General features: G+C 42.5%; 1 protein-coding gene across 4 annotated transcripts in view; it reads left to right on the top strand.

Annotated features, from left to right (window-relative positions):
- Nucleotides 1-24,660, top strand: part of ZDHHC3 (zinc finger DHHC-type palmitoyltransferase 3) — a 45,180-nt gene that overhangs the window by 2,245 nt on the left and 18,275 nt on the right. For 2 of the 4 annotated variants that reach the window (XM_069958374.1, XM_069958377.1), the window contains exons 2-3: nt 6,395-6,725; nt 20,987-21,111. In XM_069958374.1, coding sequence (XP_069814475.1) covers nt 6,423-6,725; nt 20,987-21,111 — 428 coding nt within the window. In that variant the 5' untranslated portion in view covers nt 6,395-6,422. Of the gene's footprint in view, nt 1-2,809; nt 2,881-6,394; nt 6,726-20,986; nt 21,112-24,660 lie in introns of those variants that run through there. The other 2 variants (XM_069958375.1, XM_069958376.1) reach the window with 2 other exon arrangements.

Below are 24,660 nucleotides of genomic sequence, written 5' to 3'. Positions count from 1 at the left end.
CTTGTCCTAAAAACCTTCTTACAGCACGTTGGGAATGTGAATTACAGTTGGCAGATTCGTTCATGCTCCAGATCAGAGAATCTACAGCATAATCTGTATCCTGTGATTATATTTGTGGATGAGATCTTAAAAGCACAACCACATATATTGTACTGTAAATTGTTGGGGACAATTTGGGACATTATCTATATAGGAAGCATCTGCTATGTGGTAATATACCCCTATACACTCCTGCTATTTTACTGATCTTCTGTGGTGATAATAGGGGGCACTAATATGAGGGACTGAAGGGCTCTTCTTTATGTTATAGTTGTTTCTTCTGTCCGTGTGCATCATTTGTCTTCACTTTAAGCACATTGACTTCTAGTATACCAGATAGAGCCCAGGGATAAGATGGACCTGGTGTACAGCTAAGGGTTCGGTTACATTCTGCAGTATCTCTTGGAGATGGGAATTGTGGGAAAGCAGCCTGGCATTGCATTGCACTATAGTGAAATGTCATTCTACTTCACAATACAACTGAACAAGCAATTTCTTTGTCCAATGCTGGGCTGTTTTCCTCCTGGAGTCTGATGTATGGACACTAAATAAACAGTGCAATGTGCATGAAAAAGGCTTGTGACAGGAATCCACTGTGCCCACATCAAGCTCAAGTCATCACCATACGTCTTTCCACTTTGTATTATCTGATCTAATTCTGTCTTTGTAGTCAGATAGGGAAGAACACAAGTCTGTGGACATTATGCATGGGGTCAAACATAGGATGGAGTGTTATTCTCCATCTATCAGCTTGATCCGTGTCCTCATGTGGTATCAGTAATTCCTAACATCAGGGACTGTGTATGAGTTGTGTACAGCAAAATTAATGTACATTGTTTGTCTATAGTGTAAGTTGTATGAATGAGCGTATGAATAACACGAACACGCTGTCCTTACAGTGATTGGCCTTTCAGAAGTCACTTATATGAATAAGCGCCCTTTGACTAAGGCTGGGTTCACACTGCGTTTTTGCAATCCGTTTTTCTTTTTTCATCCACTTTTTTTTTTTTTTGCAAAAAACGGATGCATTTGTGTCCATCCGTTTTGATCTGTTTTTCTATTGACTTCCATTGTAAAAAAAAAACGGATCAAAACAGATCCGTTTTTTTGACAGACGCAAAAACGTAGCTGACACTACTTTTGCGTCCGTTAAAAAAACAGATCCGTTTTGATCCGTTTTTTTTACAATGGAAGTCAATGGAAAAACGGATCAAAACGGATGCACACTAATGCATCCGTTTTTTCCATCCGTTTTTTGCAAAAAAAAAACGGATAAAAAAAATGGATTGCAAAAATGCAGTGTTAACCCAGCCTAAGGCCCCGTTCCCACTGAGCAAAGGTAGCGGAATTCCGCAACGGCATTGTCCCGGCAGAATGCCGTTAGCCTCCCGCTCATAATGGGAGTCTATGGGAGGCGCACGCTCCTGCTCTGTACGCGCTGAAGAATAAACATGTTCATTCTTCAGCGCGTACAGAGCAGGAGCGCCTGCCTCCCATAGACTCCCATTATGAGTGGGAGGCTAACGGCATTCCGCGGTGGACAATTCCGTCGCGGAATTCCGCTACCTTTGCTCAGTGGGAACGGGGCCTAACACAGGTGCCTTGCAGCACTGGGCCCCCGAATACACATTGTAGGACATAGAGTATGCTAGAGCATGCAACAATTGTTTTCTGTCTAATTCAGTCAGACTGAGTCTTGTACAGAACCAGTATGCATGAGCCCATAAACAGAAACATGGTTACTAGTAATAGCTCATTTGTAGACTAATCCAGCTGATTTTGGAAGTCATCAGGACAGAGCTGGGATTTTGCAAGTGCACATGTGATAGAGTGGTGGTTAATACTTATAAACCTCACCCCAAGTACTATTTAGTGTCACCTGGAAGCAGTAACATGATGATGTCACCTGATGCCTGGATGGAGCCCAGCCATGGTGCTTCTGAGAGTTCATTGTATTAGATACTTCGTCATGAATGCTTATAAATATTTAGACGTCGGTAACAGAATATGGACAGCTACTGTATGTGTAGGTGATAAAACTGTCCATCACTGCAGAGCAAATCTAAACACAGGTCTAGGGAGATACAGGAAGGACCTTGAGCACTATTACAGCCGTGTCATGATATATCTGCATGCATGAAGCAGAGTTTTAGGTGTTGACTTGAGCGTCCTCTTTTGCAGAACCAGCCATGTAGTAGCCAGTCAGTGTGTGTATCCTGTACTGGGTGCCAGGGTCACATTAGAGAGACATGGCCAATATGCGGAGACATTGAAACTTAGCATAAAGACGGTCCACCATCTCAGCATGTCACCTATGCAGTTATAAATAACAGAAGAATATTTTCAAATTTAAGTTTTTTCACCAATTCATGATTTGGGACTGGCTTTTTTTGTTACAGACCCATCCAATAGCACAGTACTAGGGACATGCCTTATGTTTGTGGGATGGGGAATAGGAATAGTAAGGCAGTGTATGCCCCCTGATAGCATATGGCACAGTAGGATGTCCTGATGGTAGAGGTGTGAAGAGCACTTTATAGGACAGGTTACTAGACACACTATTATAAGATTATCTAGGGTTAGCTTTTATTCTAAAACTGGACCTTGCACTGCAAGTGACTGCATGACTAATAATAGGGTAGAGCCCAGTTCTCAGTAAGGTATGATAGGCTTTCTCTCTGGATGTGTAGTTACTGTGTTAGATGGGCGGGTATGAAGGGCTGGACTGGGACAGGTTTACATAAGGAAGTGACTTGTCAGTATGAGCCGCACTTTACTTCCTAGTTGCCAACATTTCTAGTGTCACAGGCATCACTATGTCTCCAAGCTGGATCTAGGTTGGTGAGGTGGCTTTTGATTTCTCTACAGCTGTGTGCCAGGCCTGGTGGTCTGTTGTTTAAATTGTTTGTTTGCTAGCTGTTTGTTCTATGAACAGTAGTTTATACACAGTTTACATGTTAGAAGTTCAGGTGGTTTTCATGTCCCTTTTTGTATACACAAGTAGCTTCATTCGTTAGATGTAATGCCTTTTTTTTATCCAGTCAGGGCTGGATTTCTTGAATGTAAGTGACTGCTTTGGGTTTATAAAGTTTTCACTTTATGCATTAATTTTCTTTTACCAGTCAGAGGATGAATAGATGTAGAGATTCATCTATAACATGTATGTTAATGACCAATGTGAATAATGGTTAAAGAGGTTGTCCAGGCAAAATCAACTATTCACTGGATAGTCAGAGATTGCTGGGGGTGACCTCTGTACCCCTGACGATCTCCATATCGTCAGTTGCTGGTTGCAGGATCGCATGGAACACGCGTCTAAGCTCTGGACCCCATGGATTCTTTTTGAGAGCTCACCTGATTTCCTCTCCCTCTTGTCATAGGGGCACTGTGGTTACATTCCATATGTCTTGCGACAATATAGGCCTCTTATCTCTGCCGTGCTTTTCCTTCTATGTGAACATTGTTTGTTTATGTCTGTTCCCCCTTGTGCTATTCCCCGTGTCTTTTGTCTGTGTTAGTCTTGCTTGTTCACCCTTTCTTTGCAAATCTGTTTTTACATGCTTGCTGTGTAATAGGTTTTCTGCTGAACGTATGCGTATCTGTGTTTTTGTAGTAGCTCGAGAATTTCATTTGGGGCTGTTGAGTTATGCATACACGGTGGAAGGGCCTTATGGATGCTATCCAGCTACTGCCGTACAATGCTCTCCGTTGGACTTTTGGGCCCTTAATGTCATTGTACACTTTCAGCACTATGATAATGTTTCTGTTGAAATGTCTGTAACCCCTATTTCTGCAAAAAATCCTTAATAAAATAAGTTAAAATAAATAAATACAGTTGCTGTCACCCGCGGCTTTATTAATAACAAAGAAGCTCTATTCATATTTCATTCATTCCTGTGGAGCCACCTGAAAGAGCAGAGTAAGCACTTTCTGGCTTACTCTGCTCTTTCTGGCGGCTCCTTAGGAATGAATAGAGCTGCAAAGTCACATGCCATACCCGTGGCTGTAATCATAGCACAGATGCCAGGGGTCCAATACGGAGATTGGCGGAGGTTGGACCTTCCACAATCTCTTACTTTTTCCCTATCCTGTGGGTAAGGAACAACATAATATCTTTAAAGAGACTCCCACAATCCCACAATCTGACCCCCCCAAACCACTTGTATCTTCAGATAGCTGCTTTTAATCCAAGATCTGTCCTGGGGTCCGTTCGGCAAGTTATTGTCCTAAAGAAATACTTTTAAACTTGCAGCTCCGTGCCCAACGGGAGTGGCTTAGAATATCTGAGCCCTAACTTTGCAACACCCCTCCGTCCCTTCTCCCCACCCTCTTCATCATTAGGAACACCACTGAAACATTTTCTCCATGCTGAACATTGCAGGTCCTTAAAGGGGTTATCCAGCGTGGGGGCTAGGGCTGGGCGATAATGGCCTAAATCAATATCGCGGTTTATCGTACATGTAGCTGCGGTAACGATAAATTGAACGATAATTATGACACGCCCCTTTTGAAAACCCCATTTTCCGATGGTAATACAAACGTCGATTTACTCCATATAACAATGTGCAGCAAACTTCACAAGTAATACACAATATTTTGGCACCTCCTACACCATTTTCAAGTGGCACTTGAAAATGGCATAGGAGACGCCAAAACGTTTTATATTACTTGTGAAGTTTGCTGCACATTGTTATATGGAATAAATTCATGTTTTCACGTTTGTATTACCATCAGAGTATTTTTTACTAGCTGACTTGATCCAAGGTCTGGGATTTGTCTGCTGGCACCCACAGTTCGTTTATTGTGCTGCCTATATTTTTTGCTATATCTATCTATATACTGTGGGGGAGATTTATCAAACATGGTGTAAAGTGAGACTGGCTCAGTCGCCCCCCGGCAACCAATCAGATTCCACCTCTCATTTTCCAAAGAGTCTGTGAGGAATGAAAGGTGGAATCTGATTGGTTGCTAGGGGCAACTGAGCCAGTGTCACATTACACCATGTTTGATAAATCTCCCCCTATCTGTGTGTGTGTGTGTGTGTATATATGTGTGTGTATATATATATATATATATATATATATATATATATATATATATATATATACATACATATAGACAGGAGATAGATAGATGATAGATGTAATGATATTCCAAAGGATCGCCCACAGCACTCCAGTTCGTGTATCAGAATACGTGATTTATTGTAACATAGTAGTGCAACTGTGCTGCACTATTATGTTACAATAAATCACGTATTCTGATACACGAACTGGAGTGCTGTGGGCGATCCTTTGGAATATTGTGGAAGTCCTGGTCAAGACTACCTGCGGGCACCCTGTATCTTCACTATCAGAAGTAGTGCTGCTCAGAGATTCAAAATACTTAGATGTAATGATAGATAGATAGATAGATAGATAGATAGATAGATAGGAGATAGATAGATATGTAAAGATGTTCCGCAGCACACCAGCATACGTGTAAAAGGTGATTTATTCCAAAAAATACAGAGAAGTACAAAAGATGCGACGTTTCGACCTCCTCACGAGATCATTATCAAGCATAATGCTTGATAATGATCTCGTGAGGAGGTCGAAACGTCGCATCTTTTGTACCTGAAACCTGAGCTGTTATTGGTTGCTATGGGCAATTTACACCAGTTTCTGTTTTACACACTTTGAAAGCTCTGGGCCATACTGTATGGCTAATTTTATCTTTATCGCTCCTGGACAAAGCGGTAGCGAAACGCGTTGGAGTGTGGAGGAGTGGAGTCAGGACGCATGGCCACCGGGTCGGTATAGGGTGATATGTGGGGAGAGTTGGGAGGTATTTGGGCCTTATTGGTTTCTGTATTACAGACATCGGGATTTGAGTTGACCAACAAAGGGACTAGTGCAATTCTACCCATATGATCTGTAGGCCGATTGGGTCTTGTGCAATATAGGTTGGGTATTTATCCATGTGCAATAGATTGGGTGTGCAATATAGTTTGCTCTTGTTCCCCTATTTTGGTTGAGAGGAATTTTGCCAGCATCATATTACATATGTTGTTTTGTATTACTAACTTGTACTGATACCTCTCAATTCCCATTGCCCAGAGTTTATGTATTTTTTGTATGTGTAAACTACCTCATTGTGATTAGATGTTCCTGACTCCCGATTAATATGGTTTTAAATGTCTTCATTGTATGTGTTTTTTAGGGGGGGACTGGTTTCTTGTAGAAATAAAATTTATGAACTTTTCAATTAATCATTGTGGACATTAATATTTTTTGGGTTTTTTTTTGTTGTAGGGGTTATTTTAATTTTATCTTTACCTTATTTCTTGTAAATTAATTTTTTGTGTCTCTTCTAGGCTAAAAATATGGACTATAAAGCTTACCATGCCAACCCCAAACCACCGCTACCGCGACATTGAGAGGACAGCAGAATACCTCCAACCAGAGAAGTGTCTCCCGCCACCAGTAGATAACTCCATGGATAAAGTGTGGTTTATCAAAGATGGCTGTGGCATTGCATGTGCCATAGTTACCTGGTTTCTGGTTTTCTATGCAGAGTTTGTTGTTATTTTTGTTATGCTGCTGCCATCCAAAGATTTGATTTATAGCACAATCAATGGGATTATCTTTAATGCACTGGCATTCCTAGCCTTGGCTTCACATCTACGCGCCATGATCACTGATCCTGTAAGTATGATGATAGAGAGATTACTTTCGGATGTAATTTAGATATTCTGTAACCATAAAGGATAAAAAAAAATCCATGCATTTGACTGTCATCACTTAACTGCATTTGTGTATCTGTTTTCTGCCTATGGTGAAGTTGGTGCAGGGATGGTACATAAAGTTTTTAATAGTTTATATTACCCTATAAGGCTGCGTTCACATTTCATCATTGTGTGGACAGAGCCTTTCTGTGTTTTTAATCCACTCCTGGTTTTGGTTGCAATACTGACTGAAATATACTGACTGAAATATAGTAGTGTGAACGCAGCCTAAGGCTGGGTTCACACTATGTATATTTGAGGCTGTATTTGATCCTCATGTCAGGTCCTCATAGCAACCAAAACCAGGAGTGGATTGAAAACACAGAAAGGCTCTGTTCACATAATGTTGTAATTGAGTGGATGGCCGCCATATAACGGTAAATAACTTCCATTATTTCAATACAACAGCCGTTGTTTTAAAATAACAGCACATATTTGCCATTAAATGACGGCCATCCACTCAATTACAACATTATGTGAACAGAGCCTTTCTGTGTTTTCAATCCACTCCTTGTTTTGGTTGATATACAGCCTCAAATATACGTAGTGTGAACATAGCCTAAGGGTGTATGGACATTGCTCAGGTGTACCCGGCCTGTCCATCATCTGTCATTAAAGGGGTTCTCCGGGTAAAAATGATTGATTGACCTCAGGACAGGGGATTAATCACTGATTGGTGCAATGCCGACATCTGTGGCTTATTAGCGATTGATGGATATCCTAATGGTACCTTTACACAGGCAGATTATTGAAGCCAAAGCCAGGAATGGATTGGAGAAGAATAGAGAGCTCAGTCTATCCTTTATGACCAGTTCTCTGTTTATAGTCTGTTCCAAATAATAAACATGCTCATAATAAGTAGCATCAGTAGTACATTTTTTATCAGTTTATACATTGTTTTCTTTTCACAATTATGGTCACTCAGCAAATGGCCAGGCAAATAGACATTTATTCAGCAATTTAGGCAAAATTTTAACTGTAATGGTTTGTCCGCATGAGCATGTGCATACATGGATGCTGTGAATATTCCGCACCTAATTTCCGAAATCTCATCCTCAATTCTGCTGAAAAATTCTTCATGGAACTCACACAGAAATTAAATTCCCCAGCATATTTTTTTTGGGGGGGAGATGGGGTTAATTTTCATGATTTACTTCAGTGGGTTAAAAAAAAAACTGCAATAAATCCACAGAGGTAAATCTGCACCAGATCAAAACCAAAATCTACATGATTTGTTGCAGATTTACCTATGTGGATCTTGTTGTGGCAAAGCTGCAGATTTGCCAATGGATCCTGTTGTGAAAAATGTGCACTAAATTGTGCAGATTTTGTTGTGGAATCCATATACTGTATGCAAATTTAGGGGGAAAAAAAATCAGTTCGTTAAAAAAAAACAACTGCTGTTTGATATGAATTCTCAGTGTTTTCCAGCAAAAGCCGCAACGGTACAGATTTATTGAATTTGACTTCCACATAGAAGTCAGTAAGGAAAAATCACAGTCAAGTCACAAAATGCAGCACAGGTCAATTCTGGCATGGATTTTTTTCTGTTTTTCCACAGTGTGTGGATGTGCTAGTGTGTTGCACTAAATATTCTGATGGAAATTCCCACTTCTGCAGCTTATCTGCTGTGTGTAATAATAACCTTTGTGGTCAGGGATAATGAATATGAAAATAGACAGCTATGACCGTATGAGTTTGGCCTCTTTCACACATCCACTTATTCTGAATAATGACCCATTCAATTCTATGGACCCATACATACACCCATACGTATTATGGGTCCTCTGTTCTGAAGGAATGGCTGTGTGCTAATGCAGACAGCTACGGGTGCACATCTGTACTGCTGTCAGTAGATGCAGACATCACTGTGGAAGTATGAATGTGGCCTTACTTTGGATAGTGAGACTTTGTACATAGTGAACTATCATGCTGTCAATTTAGGTCATTAGACCCGCGATTGACCAGAAAGGGCAGCTGTAATATGGACACATTTTTGCTTATGTGAAACCAGCTAACAGGTTGTTTTTGTGTGACAAATTTAGTTGTAAAGCTGGATAAATGCAATACAAATCGGATGATACGGCCATTATCTTAGCGCAAAATAATGGCTGTCTCAAAAGACCTGCGTTAAAGGGCAAAAAAATTTGCTTTGTGGTCATGGCCTTAAGGGGTTATCCGGAGAGCAGAAAAGGTCCTACCAGCACGGAATGTCCAATAGCTGCCTGATGTCGCCATGACATTGATAACATTGGGCAGGTATTGGTCATTGCCTGCAACTTGCTCCCTCTGCCTCTTGTCTTATTACTAGCTCAGACGGGCAGGGGGGTAAAGTGCCATAGAGCAGAAGAGGTAGGACCTTTTCTGCTCTCCGGATAACCCTTTTAAGGGTGCCTCCACACACACCAGATCCACAGCAGGTTTCACAAAGCAAGCCGGAGCGGGGAGGAGGTTATGTATGCTCCGGCCACCGGGGGGGGGGTTAACTTATAAACTCGCAGCGGGATGTCGAGTATGTGTTTTCATAGGGATGCGTTGACACTGGATCGACAGTGGGAAATCACTGCAGATCTGGTAGGTGTAAAGGCACCCTTAGTGTGTGTTTGTAGACTACGAGCTGTGGAGCTCCACAATGGGGTTGGGAACCTACAGTTATTGCTGTGACATACAGAGCTTTAGTAATATGCCTGGTTGTTTCTTTGTTTGTTTCATTTTCTTTCCACGTGTGTTCCACGTGCCTTCCTGGTACGTGTAGACAGAGAATTTTTGGTTGGCTTTGGCTTGCTGGATGGAGTGTATAAGAGGTCCTATTCTATTTTTTCCCCATTGTAATTTTCCCCATTTTTTTCTTGAAATAAATCCTGATATTCCTGAGGGCTGCATTTCACTGCATGTGCCATAAGTCTACAGAATAGATTTTTAGAAGTTCAATAGGGAAGAGTAATGTTAAAGGGGTTATCCAGCGTGGGGGCTATTTTTAGATCTGCCCGGCCAGATCTAGGTGGCTGAAAGAAAAGACGTCCACTCACCTCCCTGGTTCCAGCGGCGGGTCCCGCATCGTGGTGCTCCGATGCCCGGTTCCCAGCCACTTCCAGGTGTCAGCCACTCAGTGAAAGAGGCGGGATCTGAGCGGACTTAGAACGGATTCCGCCTCCTTCACTGAGTGGCTAAGCGGACCTGAGACGTCACGTCTCGGGCCCGCGTCAGACACCCGGAAGCGGCCGGGCACCGGAGCGCTGTGATACGGGAGACGCCGCTGGAACCGGGGAGGTGAGTGGACGTCTTTTCTTTCAGCCACCTCCTCCCTGGCCAGATCTAAAAATAGCCCCCACGCTGGATAACCCCTTTAATGTTTTAGTATGCAAAGACATTTTAACCCTTTCCCATTGTGGTGTCCTATTACCCCATGATAAGCTGGACATTTCTGCACCATCTTTTACACAGCCAATACCCTGCTATAAAAGCCAGCATTAAAGATCACTCCAAGCCCAGCTATTTAACCTCTTAGATGCTGGGGTCATGACTGCGGCATGTAAATAGGTAATCAGAGTGAGGGGTTCCCCTCTGTTACATCATTTGCAGCCTTATGACTTAATTTTGGGGTGTGGATGGGTTGTAATGGCAAATTAAGGGCTTATGTGCCAATTAGATTGCCCATCAAGTTTTTGCTGCTGATGGAAGCTGACACATACCGTGTCATCCACAGCAGATATCAACCGTGCATGTATGGTGGGTGTTGTCAATGGGTTAAAAACAAAATTCCTTCTACGAAGAACAAGCCCTAATATAGCTATTTTAATGCAGCAATAAAAAAGTTATGGTTTTCAAAATGGACAGTTGTATGCATCTAACTTGGTGGGAACAGCTTGGGGAAGGCCCTTTTCTGTCCCAGCATGACTCTGCCCTAGTCCAAAAATCAAGGACCATGAAGGCAATAATATTGGTATTTGCCAATGAGTATTCATGTCATGTGATTCAGGTCAAATATTTCCTTGCTGCAATTATTTTAGTATTCTTCTTTTTGTAGTGTTGGCCAAAATATTCACTCTGTCGGGTGAGTGCGCCTAATCTGCTGGCACAGGCCATGTCTGCTCCACACCAGATGAATAAATACGTGCACAATTTTTGAAAAATTCATCAAGCACAAAGAGAAATACAAATGGCTAAAACTATTTAGAAAAATCGCAACTATTAGACTCGACAAGTCTCCCTCATTGTGCATATTGAATAGCTATATGATCTTGAAAACTATCAAAATAGCATATGATGAATGTAGTAGCAGAATGTAGTTGGATCAGTTTAAACAGATGCAGGATTTAGTGTTCACATGTTGATACATATGTTCCCAGAATATCTCGATTACTCATTACCTTGTGCTATTCCTGTCATCCTATATGAAAATATATCTATGGATGTGCTATACTTATTGATAATGCTAAAACAAATGAAAACAAGTAAGTTGCCAAGTTATGTTTGTGTTGTAGGATTCTTATGACTGAGTAAACCCACAGATATTTCAGATATCTATTACATCAAGCGACTTACATGTAATCTTTACGTTGTAGAAGCTTGAAACATTATGATCAGTATGACAGCATCAATATCCATTGCATAAAAGGCTTGTTCATACATTCCATGAAAGTAAGTAGTGAGGAAAAGTTTACATTTAGGCTGGGTTCACACTACGTATATTTCAGTCAGTATTGTGGTCCTCATATTGCAACCAAAACCAGGAGTGGATTAAAAACACAGAAAGGATCTGTTCACACAATGTTAAAATTGAGTGGATGGCCGCCATATAACAGTAAATAACTGCCATTATTTCAATATAACAGCCGTTGTTTTAAAATAACAGCAAATATTTGCCATTAAATGGCGGCCATCCACTCAATTTCACCATTGTGTGAACAGATCCTTTCTGTGTTTTCAATCCACTCCTGGTTTTGGTTGCAATATGAGGACCACAATACTGACTGAAATATACGTAGTGTGAACCCAGCCTCAAAATGTAAATTAAAAAAGTATTTATATATAATTTATTTTTATTTTTTTTGTCAACTGGTGGATTAGATATGTACACTGAAATTAAGGCTTGGAGAGGGTGAAACCTTGTGGCCGGAGGCATAATGCTGCATTTAACTGAATGCACACCTGATTAGGAACACATTAGAGATGAGCGAACCGGGTTCGAGTCGATCCGAACCCGAACGTTCGGTATTTGATTAGCGGGGGCTGCTGAACTTGGATAAAGCCATAAGGTTGTCTGGAAAACATGGATACAGCCAATGACTATATCCATGTTTTCCACATAGCCTTAGGGCTTTATCCAACTTCAGCAGCCACCGCTAATCAAATGCCGAAAGTTCGGGTTTGGATCGACTCGAGCATGCTTGAGGTTCGCTCATCTCTAGAACACATATAGTTAAAGAGCCAGCATCAGCACCCGGCAGTACTAGTTTGGGTGCTGACGCTGGCCTGGGCTGCCAAGCAGTGCATCCAGAATTCCGAACAGTTTCCAGATGTGCATCTGGAACTTGTCCTATAATTCCTGGGCCTGTTTTCCGGCACGGACACCCTTCATGAAAAATCCTGAAGGGTGCCTGAGCCCTATAGAACCCTATGGGTTAGAAATTCAATTAAGATTTGCTCATAAGAAATCCGGATAGATGTGTAAAGGGGGCCTTAGTGTTTGTGTAAGCTTTACCAAAAATTGGGGCTGGCTAGCAGGGAAGGGCAGGATTAAAAAAAACAAAGGAACGATGTATGCCATGGAAGTCTGTGCGTGAGTGACCCATGGCAAACAGTGTATGCATACAACAGCACAGGTAATAGGTAGTATAATAAAGGGGTGGGTGCTCGTCTCGCCTAACCTGTCCCAAGGCTGGCAAAAAAATCCAAAGACAGCATTTCCAAAGCATATGTCAGCCTTTTTCAAGCAGTGATGCAGCAGATTTGATGGTGCAGATTTGATGCTGTGTTCAGTTATTTAGATCTAATCTGCTGCGTATCGCAGCAGAAAATACGCTGCGTATACGGTGTGTGTTTGTACCCTTAATGTTTTAGTATGCAAAGACATTTTAACCCTTTCCCACTATTTAACCCCTTAGATGCTGGGGTCATACACTTACACCATTGTCTGCATTACTCTGTGTCCAGTTCTGGAGACCTCACCTAAAAAAGGACATTGATAAAATAGAACGGGTCCAAAGACGGGCTACAAAAATGGTGGAAGGTGTGAGGCATAAACCATATCAGGAAAGACTTAAGGATTTGAATCTGTATAGTCTGGAGGAAAGACGGGAAAGGGGGGACATGAGTGAAACCTTTAAGTATGTTAAGGGACTAAATAAGGTTCAAGAGGGGAGTGTTTTTAGTAAAAAACTGAGCTCAAGAACAAGAGGACATAGTGAGAGGTTAGTTGGGGGAAAGATCAGAAGCAATGTAAGAAAATATTATTTTACTGAAAGAGTGGTAGATACCTGGAACAAACTTCCAGCAGAGGTGGTTGGTAAATCTACAATAACAGAATTTAAACACGCCTGGGATAGACATATATCTATCCTAAGATAATAAGGAAGAAAATACTTAAAGGGCGGACTAGATGGACCCAGTGGTCTTTTTCTGCCGACAATCTTCTATGTTTCTATGTTTCTACTCTATAAAGTGAGCTGTGGAGCTGAGCTTGCATCATAGAGGGTCATCACCTTTAATGATGGGCCACCGCTATTGTGCGGTTGTCCGCCATCCTCACTTTCAATGCCGCAGTGTTTAAATGTCAGTAACGGGAGGGCAGCTGTGATTGCTGGGGTCCCAATTGTTTTAACTGAGAGCCGGAGGTCTAACACTTACCTTCATGCAGTCAGCTCGGTGATCTTCTCATAGCAGGCAGGCTCTATGTACAGATCACAAATAACACTGATCAATGCTGTGTAGAGATGAGCGAATCTGGTTCGAGTCGATCCGGACCCGAACGTTCGGCCTTTGATTAGCGGGGGCTGCTGAACTTGGATAAAGCTCTAAAGCTGTAATTTTAGAAAACATTTTAATGTATTTTAGTATAGTTTTTCATTGATTGTACAAGCAAGATCAGAGAGAGAAAACCACACTCATAATGTCACATAGAGTTAGTTTGTTTTTTACAATAAATGTTATCTTAAATACACTGACTTATGTCTATGACACAGAGCATGTCTTCAGCTAAACTGGAGCAGCTTAGCAGACTTGCCTTTAAAAGCCTCACTTATCAGGGCTCATGTTTACTCAGTAAGGTGCGCCTGGAGTCACATATTCTAGAAGTCATATAGGATGTAACATGTAGCTGTTATTAGAGTATTTATAGAATATATAGATTTATAGAGTATATGCAGTAGTGATAATACTGGCTATCACTAGTGTCCTATCATTGTTCCATGAAGCATTCATCTCACAGCTGTCTTCCTTGACTTTACTATTCATGCTAGTTTTGCTTGTCCTAATGGGCTTGTTATCTGTATGGAGGCAGGTAGATGTGTCACCTGTGATTCCTGTTATAATGTGCGTGTTCTGCATGGGAAATTCCCTGTATGGGCCAGTGTTAGACTGAGGCTATCTTCATACACTGTATTTTTGTGGCTGTATTTTTTGGCAGCTGTTATTTTTGGGATGAAAATATGGCTGTAATGTTCAAATGTGGATGTATTTTCACCCTAAAATGAGGGTTGTGCAAAATATGGCTGCAAAATGACCTCTGGGCGTGTAACATAATCACATGATTTCACCATCCTCCATGTCATATTCATCATATTCTATGTCATTATGACACAAATTTGTATTAATGGGGTGATCCAGACTTAGAAAAACAGAATCGGCAAAGCTCTGCAGTTTAAGTGCGACTTTGCAACTAAGTTTCATTGAAGTGAAGGAGCTGAATTGTAATACCACGCACAACCTATTTTTGCCAGAAGGTAAAAACCCTTTATTACACGGCAAGATGTTCCAGGGGAATTGAGCGCCAAACTTTCAGGTCAGTGATTGCTTCCCCCTAGTTCCCTGCTCACTGCCTGTGCTACTAGATGCAGGGATGAGCAGTAGGGACAGCCTGAACAGTCCTTAGATCATTCAGGCAGCCATTCAAGTTACATGGAGCGACATGCAGCAGACTTGCTGACATAATGGTGATCAGCTCACATTGTGCGTGTCGGCTGATTCTTGCCTTTCAACATGTGCTATTACACTAAATAATTATCAGCCACCCCTGGATAATACATAGACTATACTCATCTTAGTATACAAAACTTTTACCTGGTCTAATTCCTTATATCATTAATGTGGAATAATGGTCTTATCTTGTCCTTAGTTTATTTTGTTCATAATAGATACATATGGTTTGATCAGCCTTGTTATTTACCTTCAATTTATCTTCTTATGTTACTATACTTTCCCTGTTTTTTCCTAATGTTTAAACTCTTTGTACTGTTTATTTCTAAAAAATCCATAAACAAAAATAGAAAAAAAATGATTATTGGCCTAGTTAGACTGATACGTTAAAGGAGTAGTGCAGCGCTAAACAATTATTCACTAAATAACACACATTACAAAGTTATACAACTTTGTAATGTATGTTATGTTAGTGAATGGCCCCCTTCCCCGTGTTTCCCCCCACCCACGCCACTCGCGGAAGTGTAGTGCTCTATACTCACCTGATCCGTGTCGACCCCCATCCGCCATCTTGTGACAATGATGTAATCTTCGGGCTGCCGGCCGAACCGTTCCGACCGTCCCTCGTGCCGGCCGCCCTCTGCCGCGTCATCAGCTGCTCAGCCGCGATTGGCTGAGCATAACTGTGCCGCCCGAAGATTACATCATTGTTGGAAGATGGTGGACGGGGGTCGACACGGATCAGGTGAGTATAGAGCACTACACTTCTGGGTCTAGCGTGGGTGGGGGGAAACACGGGGAAGGGGGCCATTCACTAACATAACATTGTATAACTTTGTAATGTGTGTTATTTAGTGAATAATTGTTTAGCACCGCACTACACCTTTAGGCCAGGTTCAGACTATGTAAGTGTGCGGCTGTATTTGCGGCTGTAATTGTGCGGCGGTATTTTTGGTGGTTCATGCGTACGCTGGAAAGTATAGGATATACGGCTGCACAGTGTACACTATGTATGAATCTACGGCCCGATCGTTAACAAACCCGTAAAAAATGAACAAGACCATTGTTTGCGGCTGGAAACGCGGCCATGGATTGACAGGCGGTCCGTACGGAGTACTTCAAAAATAGCCGGCAATGATGCCGAATGCCGATGCCTCTAATAGTTAATATATTAAATTAATAAAACACATTTTCTTTGTAATAAAGTCCCTTTCGTTGTTCAATAATTTAATTCTAACGAATCCATCATTTTGCAATTAAATATACTGTTAAAATAAATATATATATAAATAAATGTATATTTATATATATATATTTATTTTTTGACAGTATATTTAATTGCACAATGATGGATTCGTTAGAATTAAATTATTGAACAACGAAACTGAATTTATTTCATCGAAAATGTGTTTTATTAATTAAATATTAATTAGTACAGGAAGCTCCATAAGCCGTTAATTCATATTGCCGGCAAAAGAGCATTCTGTACTAATCATCACTTTACTTTAATGAAAACATCAAATGTTTCTTCTAATTATGTTATCACAATAGCATTATTAGAAGAAACATTTAGAATTATATGTGTGCTCAGCTGATTGGCTGATCAGCTGAGCGCACATATAATTAGCGGGTCCACAGTACAGTGACTTCATTGTGCTGCGGACCAGCGAAGAGACAACATCGGGGTGAGTATAGAGCTCTCCCCACCCCCTCCCCAGCACTGCACCCATCCCAGCAAGGAAGGGGGGTCACTTAACCCCTTCCTTGCTGGGATGGGTGCAGTCTGACATCAGTCTGGCCCCCAAGGGGTTAAGGGGGATGCAATACATCCTCCCTTAACCCCTTGGGGGCCAGACTGTAAGCAGCGATCTGTAAAGATGCTGCATACTGTAAGGAGCACAACACCGCTCACAATGATGGGTGTTGTGCTCCTGTTTGTGTGTTTTTTGTGTGTTTCTCCCTTTTTGTTTTTCAGATATCGGTACCCTGGGGATTACGTCGGATTCCGTGGACTGCGTCGATGACCAGCGGGTTTTTTTTTTTTTTTTTAATAAAATGGTCAATGAGGGGTGTGGGGGTGTTTTTATTTGAATAAAATTTTTTTTTAACTTGTGTCTTGTCTTTATTTCTTTACTTTATAGACTTAGTAGTGAAAGCCGTCTAATAGACGGAATCCATTACTAAGTTGGGGCCTAGTGTTAGCCGGTATAAAATGGCTAACACTAACCCCCTATTATTACCCCAGTACCCAATGCCACCAGGGGTACTGGGAAGAGCCGGGTGCCAGTTGTCCCGGAGCATCAAAATTGGCGCTCCTGGACCGGGCGGCAGCAGGCTGGTAAGATTTAGGCTGGGGAGGGCCTAAACCAATGGCTCTTCCCACCCTGGTGTTACCAGGCTGCTGTCGTTTGGTTTTTAACCCAGCTGGTTATAAAAATAGGGGGGACCCTATGCGTTTTTTTTTAATTATTTATTTAAAAAAAAAACCCGCATAGGGTCCCCCCTATTTTTATAACCAGCCGGGTTAAAAACCAAACGACAGCAGCCTGGTAACACCAGGGTGGGAAGAGCCATTGGTTTAGGCCCTCCCCAGCCTAAATCTTACCAGCCTGCTGCCGCCCGGTCCAGGAGCGCCAATTTTGACGCTCCGGGACCACTGGCACCCGGCTCTTCCCAGTACCCCTGGTGGCATTGGGTACTGGGGTAATAATAGGGGGTTAGTGTTAGCCATTTTATACCGGCTAACACTAGGCCCCAACTTAGTAATGGATTCCGTCTATTAGACGGCTTCCACTACTAAGTCTATAAAGTAAAGAAATAAAGACAAGACACAAGTTAAAAAAATTTTTTATTCAAATAAAAACACCCCCACACCCCTCATTGACCATTTTATTAAAAAAATAAAATAAAAAAACGCTGGTCATCGACGTAGTCCACGTAATCCGACGTAATCCCCAAGATACCGATATCTGAAAAACAAAAAGGGAGAAACACACAAAAAACACACAAACAGGAGCACAACACCCATCATTGTGAGCGGTGTTGTGCACCTTACAGTATGCAGCATCTTTACAGATCGCTGCTTACAGTCTGGCCCCCAAGGGGTTAAGGGAGGATGTATTGCATCCCCCTTAACCCCTTGGGGGCCAGACTGATGTCAGACTGCACCCATCCCAGCAAGGAAGGGGTTAAGTGACCCCCCTTCCTTGCTGGGAGGGGTGCAGTGCTGGGGAGGGGGTGGGGAGAGCTCTATACTCACCCCGATGTGTCCTCTTTGCTGGTCCGCAGCACAATGAAGTCACTGTGCTGCGGACCCGCTAATTATATGTGCGCTCAGCCGATCAGCCAATCAGCTGAGCGCACATATAATTCTAAATGTTTCTTCTAATAATGCTATTGTGATAACATAATTAAAAGAAACATTTGATGTTTTCATTAAAGTAAAGTGATGATTAGTACAGAATACTCTTTTGCCGGCAATATGAATTAACGGCTTATGGAGCTTCCTGTACTAATTAATATTTAATTAATAAAACACATTTTCGTTGAAATAAAATCAGTTTCGTTGTTCAATAATTTAATTCTAACGAATCCATCATTTTGCAATTAAATATACTGTCAAAAAATAAATATATATATAAATATACATTTATTTATATATATATTTATTTTAACAGTATATTTAATTGCAAAATGATGGATTCGTTTAAATGTAATTATTGAACAATGAAAGGCACTTTATTACAACGAAAATGTGTTTTACTATTTTAATAGATTAACCATGAGAGACATCGGCATTAGTGCAGAGGATCGCAAACCCCGGTAATAGCAATTCCTGTAAACTGTGTTCCCTGCTTTCCCAGATGCATCCAGAGGTGTTTGCATCACTTTCTTAAGATTTTATTTGTTATTTTTAGTTGAACCAGATTTCCAAGTAAATGACCGTATGTTTTGAGCCGCATGTCTATTTTTTCCCACGGCCGTAGTTTCATCCGCACATTTACAGCCGCATAAAAAATACAGCCGCACAGTTACATAGTGTGAACCCAGCCTAAAGCTATAACTTTAAAGGCAAGTTATTTTACCTTTTTCAGCAAAGACGACAAGTATTTGCATACGGCCTGAAGTGCAGAATTTGTAAAGCAAATCCTTTGGCTGACGTCACTGGTTCAAGCTCACATTCATCATCCAGAATTTACCCGAAACAAGGAAATTGATGTATTTTACATTCTCTCACTTTCTGTTATTGTTTGCCAAAGGTTATGTATGCAAGGTTCTTGCTTAGCAAACCTTACAGCTGAAAAGGTAGTCACTTGGAAGTCTGCCTTTTGATGGTTATATTACCTGATCAGCAGGGAACATGTCATTATCAGACTCTTTCAGTAATTCTGCTTCAGGCCTGTAACAGTCGCAATCATTTCTCATCCTAGGACTAGATTCGCACACAGTATTTTTTCTCAGTTTTTGGTCAATATTTTTCAGCCAAAACCAGGAGTGGATTTGAAAGGCTATGTTCACACACTGTTCAAACTTAAGGCCCTATTCCACGGAACGATAATCGTCCCGTGGAATAGAGTGCAACGATCAGCCGACATCGTTCATGTCGGCTGATCGTTGCAGTCGCTTGTTTTTCAACATGTTGAAAAACAAGCGACTGATATAGCAGCGATCTGCTGCTGTCGCTCCGTTGAATAGGAGCGTCGGCAGCAGACACTGCTATATCCTATGGGCTGCCCGGACGATCAGCGATCACCCGGGCATCCCCCCCGCAGCTCCCCGCCGCCCCCTCCCGCACTCACCCGCTCGTTGCAGCCGCGTTGAATAGCGGCGGCAGCGAGCGAGGAACGAGGAGCAAACGAGCGCTGAGAGCGCTCGTTTGCTCCTCTGACGACCTGTGGAATAGGGGCTTTAGTGGATGGCTGCCATGTAATGGCATATAATTACTGTTATTTATTTATTTTAATTTTTTTTTAAAGGCTGTTATTTGCCATTAAATTATGTCCACTCAATTTCAGCAGCATGTGAACAGAGCCTTTCTGTGTTTTCAATCCACTCCTGGTTTTGGTTGAAAAATACTGATTAAAATATTGAGTGAACATAGCCTAGAACTTATATTGAAAAATGGTTTCACAATTTCAATTTACAGTAAAGGGATACTTCATCAAAGCTTTAGCTAGTAAGGACATATCCTAGCAATATACCATAGCTTTGTGAGATGGGGAAACCCCTTTAAAGTGTCATTTAGGGTGCGTTCACACGTACCGTATTGTTGCGTATTTAACGCTGCGTTTTTATCGCGTGTTTGGTGCGATTTTTACATGCGAGTTTTGATTTTCACATGATTTTTCGCATGTAAAAATCGCACCAAAAACGTAGCGATAAAAACGCAGTGATACGGTACGTGTGAAGCTACCCTTAAAAAAACAACATGTCACATATGTCAGATGTTTTGATTGTGGGGGTGCTGGGGAGGGGAGACCTGTGCTGATCGCTAGGAGAGGCGTGAACCTCCTTTGCTCGCCATTTAGTCCGATTCCTTGCAGGAGATAGGCTCCATTACAATTCTATGGAGCCCAACTTCTGTCGCACACCTGTCCTGGCTATATCTACAGATTTCTGTGGATCTTAATACAAAATCGGATAAAAATACATATTCTTTTTCTGTTTAATTTGTGATTTTAATTTAATTTTAATTGAAATTAGATTTTCTGTACCTAGTCATAGGGGAGACTGTCCTATCTAAGCTGCTGTTAACGGTGTTCAAAGATATAGTTTGTTACAGCTAAATAGACCATAGGAACCTGTAGTCAGAAGTAACTCACTAACTTCTATGGGAGAGCTCTTGGCATGCTCTGGGACCTGTTCGGGTAGGGGGAGGAGATGAACCAGTGTGAAAACTGCAAGGTTTCAGGATTTATCTGACTTATGAAATAAAAAAAAGATTAAAAATTATGTTCAACATAAAGTGATAAATGGTTAATTTCCTGAACAAACATTCTCTTTACACAACTAAAAAAAAAATGTTGTTTTGTTGTCTTTATATAGGGTGCTGTTCCTAAAGGAAACGCCACAAAGGAATTCATTGAAAGCCTGCAGCTGAAACCAGGACAGGTGGTTTACAAATGCCCAAAATGTTGCAGCATCAAGCCTGATAGGGCTCACCATTGCAGGTATTGTCAAGAGAGTCTGCTGACCTGTCATAAAGGTCCATCTAGTCTGCCTTTATATAATTTACCTTTTTATTATCTTAGGATAGATATATACAAATATATCTATCCTAAGATAATAAAAAAGGAAGTTATATAAAGGCAGACTAGATGGACCTTTTCTGCTGTCAGTCTCGCATTCTATTCTCGATATTTTTTTTTTTTAAAGTGTACCTGACGTTTTGATATGTCATAGAGAAGAGAGAGAGAAGCGTTGATGGATCTGGGTCTGAGTGTTCAGACCTGTCCCAAGCGGGAGGGGACAAGCTGCAGTGGGGTCCATTCCCACTCTCTTAGAAAAAAAAGTCGGGCTAATAATGTAAGTCTTTGGAGCGTGATTCTTTTTTTTCCTACATAAAGTGAGGAGAGGATGCGCTGCAGCGTGGTCCTCTCCCTGTTTGTTCTGTTAATTGGGAAGGGGCTGAACACTCAGACCTGTACTTTTGGCATGTCTGTAAGAAATGTCAAAAGTTTTTACAAACAACATGTACACTTTAAAGTGATATTGTCACCCCCTTACTCTTTGTGCTGTTTTCTGCACCATCCACAACCTCTGATGCTGCACATTTAGTATATATACCTGTATAACTTTTGTCTATGTCTCCTTTCTGCTTTAAAAATGCTTCATTGTATCAGTGGACAGTGGCACCTAGGCGGGCTTCATGGTAGTTGGGCTTCATCTTTCCTATATGGACAGTAGCAGTTGGGCTTCCAGGTGGGAGATGGAGCCCAACTGCCATGAAGCCCGCCTAGGTGCCACTGTCCACTGATACAATGAAATTATATTAGGCCCCGTTCACACGTAGCAAAACTAGCGGAATTGTCCGCCGCGGAATGCTGTTAGCCTCCCTCTCATAATGGGAGTCTATGTGAGGCGCACTGCTGTTCTCACAGCATCTCTCCGTGCTGAAGAATGAACATGTTCATTCTTCAGCGTGGGGAGAGCAGCAGCGCGCGCCTTCCATAGACTCCCATTATGAGAGGGAGGCTAACAGCATTCCGCGGCGGACAATTCCGCTAGTTTTGCTACGTGTGAACGTAGCCTTAGAGCAGAATGAAGACACAGACAAGTTTTGTGGATGGTGCAGAGAACTGCTCATAGAGCAAAGGGGATGACAATATCACTTTAGTTTTTTTTTATGTTTAAATCAACGGTATACATATGGCCACTATGTGTCTCCCTTCCTGTCAAACTGCGGTCGATGCTCCATCTGTGCCGATATTTTCTCTGTTAAAAAAAGAGACCAAACACATGTCTCAGTCCTTTGCATGCTCACACACACAGCTTGGTATTGATTATTATTTATTTATAAAGTGCCCTTAATTCCAGAGCGCTATACAAGCGATAAGGGTAACAAACAGGAAGATTACAAGATCAAAGACACATTACATGAAGGCAGATGGCAGACTGGTACATGGGGGAAGAGGACTCTGCTCGTGAGGGCTTACAATTTATAAACTGCTGTGCATCCATGTTCAGTAGCAGAAAATCCTCTGGGTTCTCACATTGTACGGTCAGCTCTCCTGTCTTACCAAATTCTCTGTAACCACACAGTGACATAATACTGTCTGATTTGTTGCATAACAAAGAGCATTGTCTCCTGGTAAGCATGTATAATTCATAATATAATTGGCAAAAGTTAATCATATAATTATAACAAGTTAAAGGGGTATTCCCCCCCAAAATTATTTTTGCATTAATACGTTGCCCACCCGTAGCTTTCCATCTTTCCAATATAAAGTTATTATGGATTTAGCACAGTTTTGCTGTTATCTAGATGAACTTATCCCCACCGAATGCATAGAATCATCAACTCTCAATCCAACCTGACACGCTCCCTGCTCCTGGCCCCCACCCTCGGAGTCGGCATCACGTGTCCTCCCTCTCTTCAATGGGCCGGGTTAGCGCTTCTAACCCATCTCACTGAAGTGAAGGAGGATAGTGAGACAGTTACAGCTGCTGCTGCTGTTCACCTGCTGGACGGGGGCGGCATCACCCGTGGCATCCTGAACCCCGCACTCACCCGCGGCCCGCAGCCCCCCCCCCCCCTTGATTCACTGACTGGCCCGTGGCTAGCAACCCCCCCCCCCCCCCCCCCCGGGACATGTGTGTGTAATATTAGCCCGTGGATGACAGAACTGCACTGCATCCAACCCCTGCACCCGGAACTCACCTGCTACTCCAGCCACGCCGATTCAGGTGATCCGGCGCCGTCACTCACAGCCCTCACAAAGTGGGCGCCGTCGCTCACAGCCTGCTGCAGGAGACGTAATGAACTTTGTCCTCCTGTGAGAGTCGAGTACCAGCGGGAGACGGAGATTGCCGAGTCACTGCATACAGAAACGTCTCTCACCAGATCAGCGGTGCGGCTTTCAGCAGTGACCCGGCAAGCTCCGTCTCCGGTACTCGGCTCTCACTGGAGGAAAAAGTTTATTACCTCTCCTGCAGCAGGCTGTGAGTGACGGCGCCGGATCACCTGAATCGGCGTGGCTGGAGTAGCGGGTGAGTTCCGGGTGCGGGGGTTGGATGCAGCGCGGGAGGGGGGGGGGCTTGTTAGCCGCGGGCCAGTCAGTGAGTCAAGGGGGGGGGCTGCAGGCCGCGGGTGAGTGCTGGGTTCAGGGGGGCTGTGAGTGACGGGGCCAGAGCTTGCCGGGTCACTGCTGAAAGCCGCACCGCTGATCTGGTGAGAGACGCTTTTGTGTGCATTGACCCGGCAAGCTCCTTCTCCCGCCGGTACTTGGGTCTCACAGGGGGACAAAGTTCATTATCCAGGAGATCCGGTCCCGTTACTCACGATCCCCAGAGATCAGCCACCCTCCACCTGCTACTCCAGCCTGGGGATCCGGCCCTGAGCTGAAGTAGCGTGCGCCGTCACTCACAGCCTTCACAGCCTGCTGCAGAGAAAATTAATTTTGGGAATATCTCCTTTGCAGCAAGTGACCCCCCTATGATCACTGTGTGTTTTGTTGCTTAGTAAACACAGTCCTGTTGGCAGTGGGCAGGAAGAAAGCAAAGGGGGCGGGTACAAAGGGTCCAATCAGGGAGAAGCAATGCATGATGGGAAATGTAGTTTCCTACCTTGGTTATAGATGGCTCTCAGAAAAACTTTTAACCCAGGAACGGCAGCAACTAGAAAAACAGGAGATGGCTCAAAATACTCAGGGGGACTTGGCGAGTAAGACCAGCTAGGTTTGGGAGCATTTCATTTTTTTAGCTCTTGGGGGGGAATACCCCTTTAATATACTAGCCCTTAGTTTATATAAAACCTGCTTGATGAACAGGTGTCTTTCCTTATGTGAACCACAAAGGACTGGGACTTCCTGTGTTTGGTCTCTTTTTTTAAACAGAGAAAAGACCAAATATTGGCACAGAGGGAGCATGGACAATAGTTTGGAGATTCTGATCTCTTCCCCAACTGTTCTTGTAAAAAAAACTTCCCACTGACTGATATGTGTATATTCATGCTGTCAGTTTCCTGATACCGATCACACAAGCATTGCTTACGTACCTTC

Source organism: Dendropsophus ebraccatus, chromosome 2, assembly GCF_027789765.1.
Source record: "Dendropsophus ebraccatus isolate aDenEbr1 chromosome 2, aDenEbr1.pat, whole genome shotgun sequence".
Lineage (NCBI taxonomy): Eukaryota > Metazoa > Chordata > Amphibia > Anura > Hylidae > Dendropsophus > Dendropsophus ebraccatus.
This window is presented reverse-complemented; position numbering and strand designations above follow the sequence as displayed.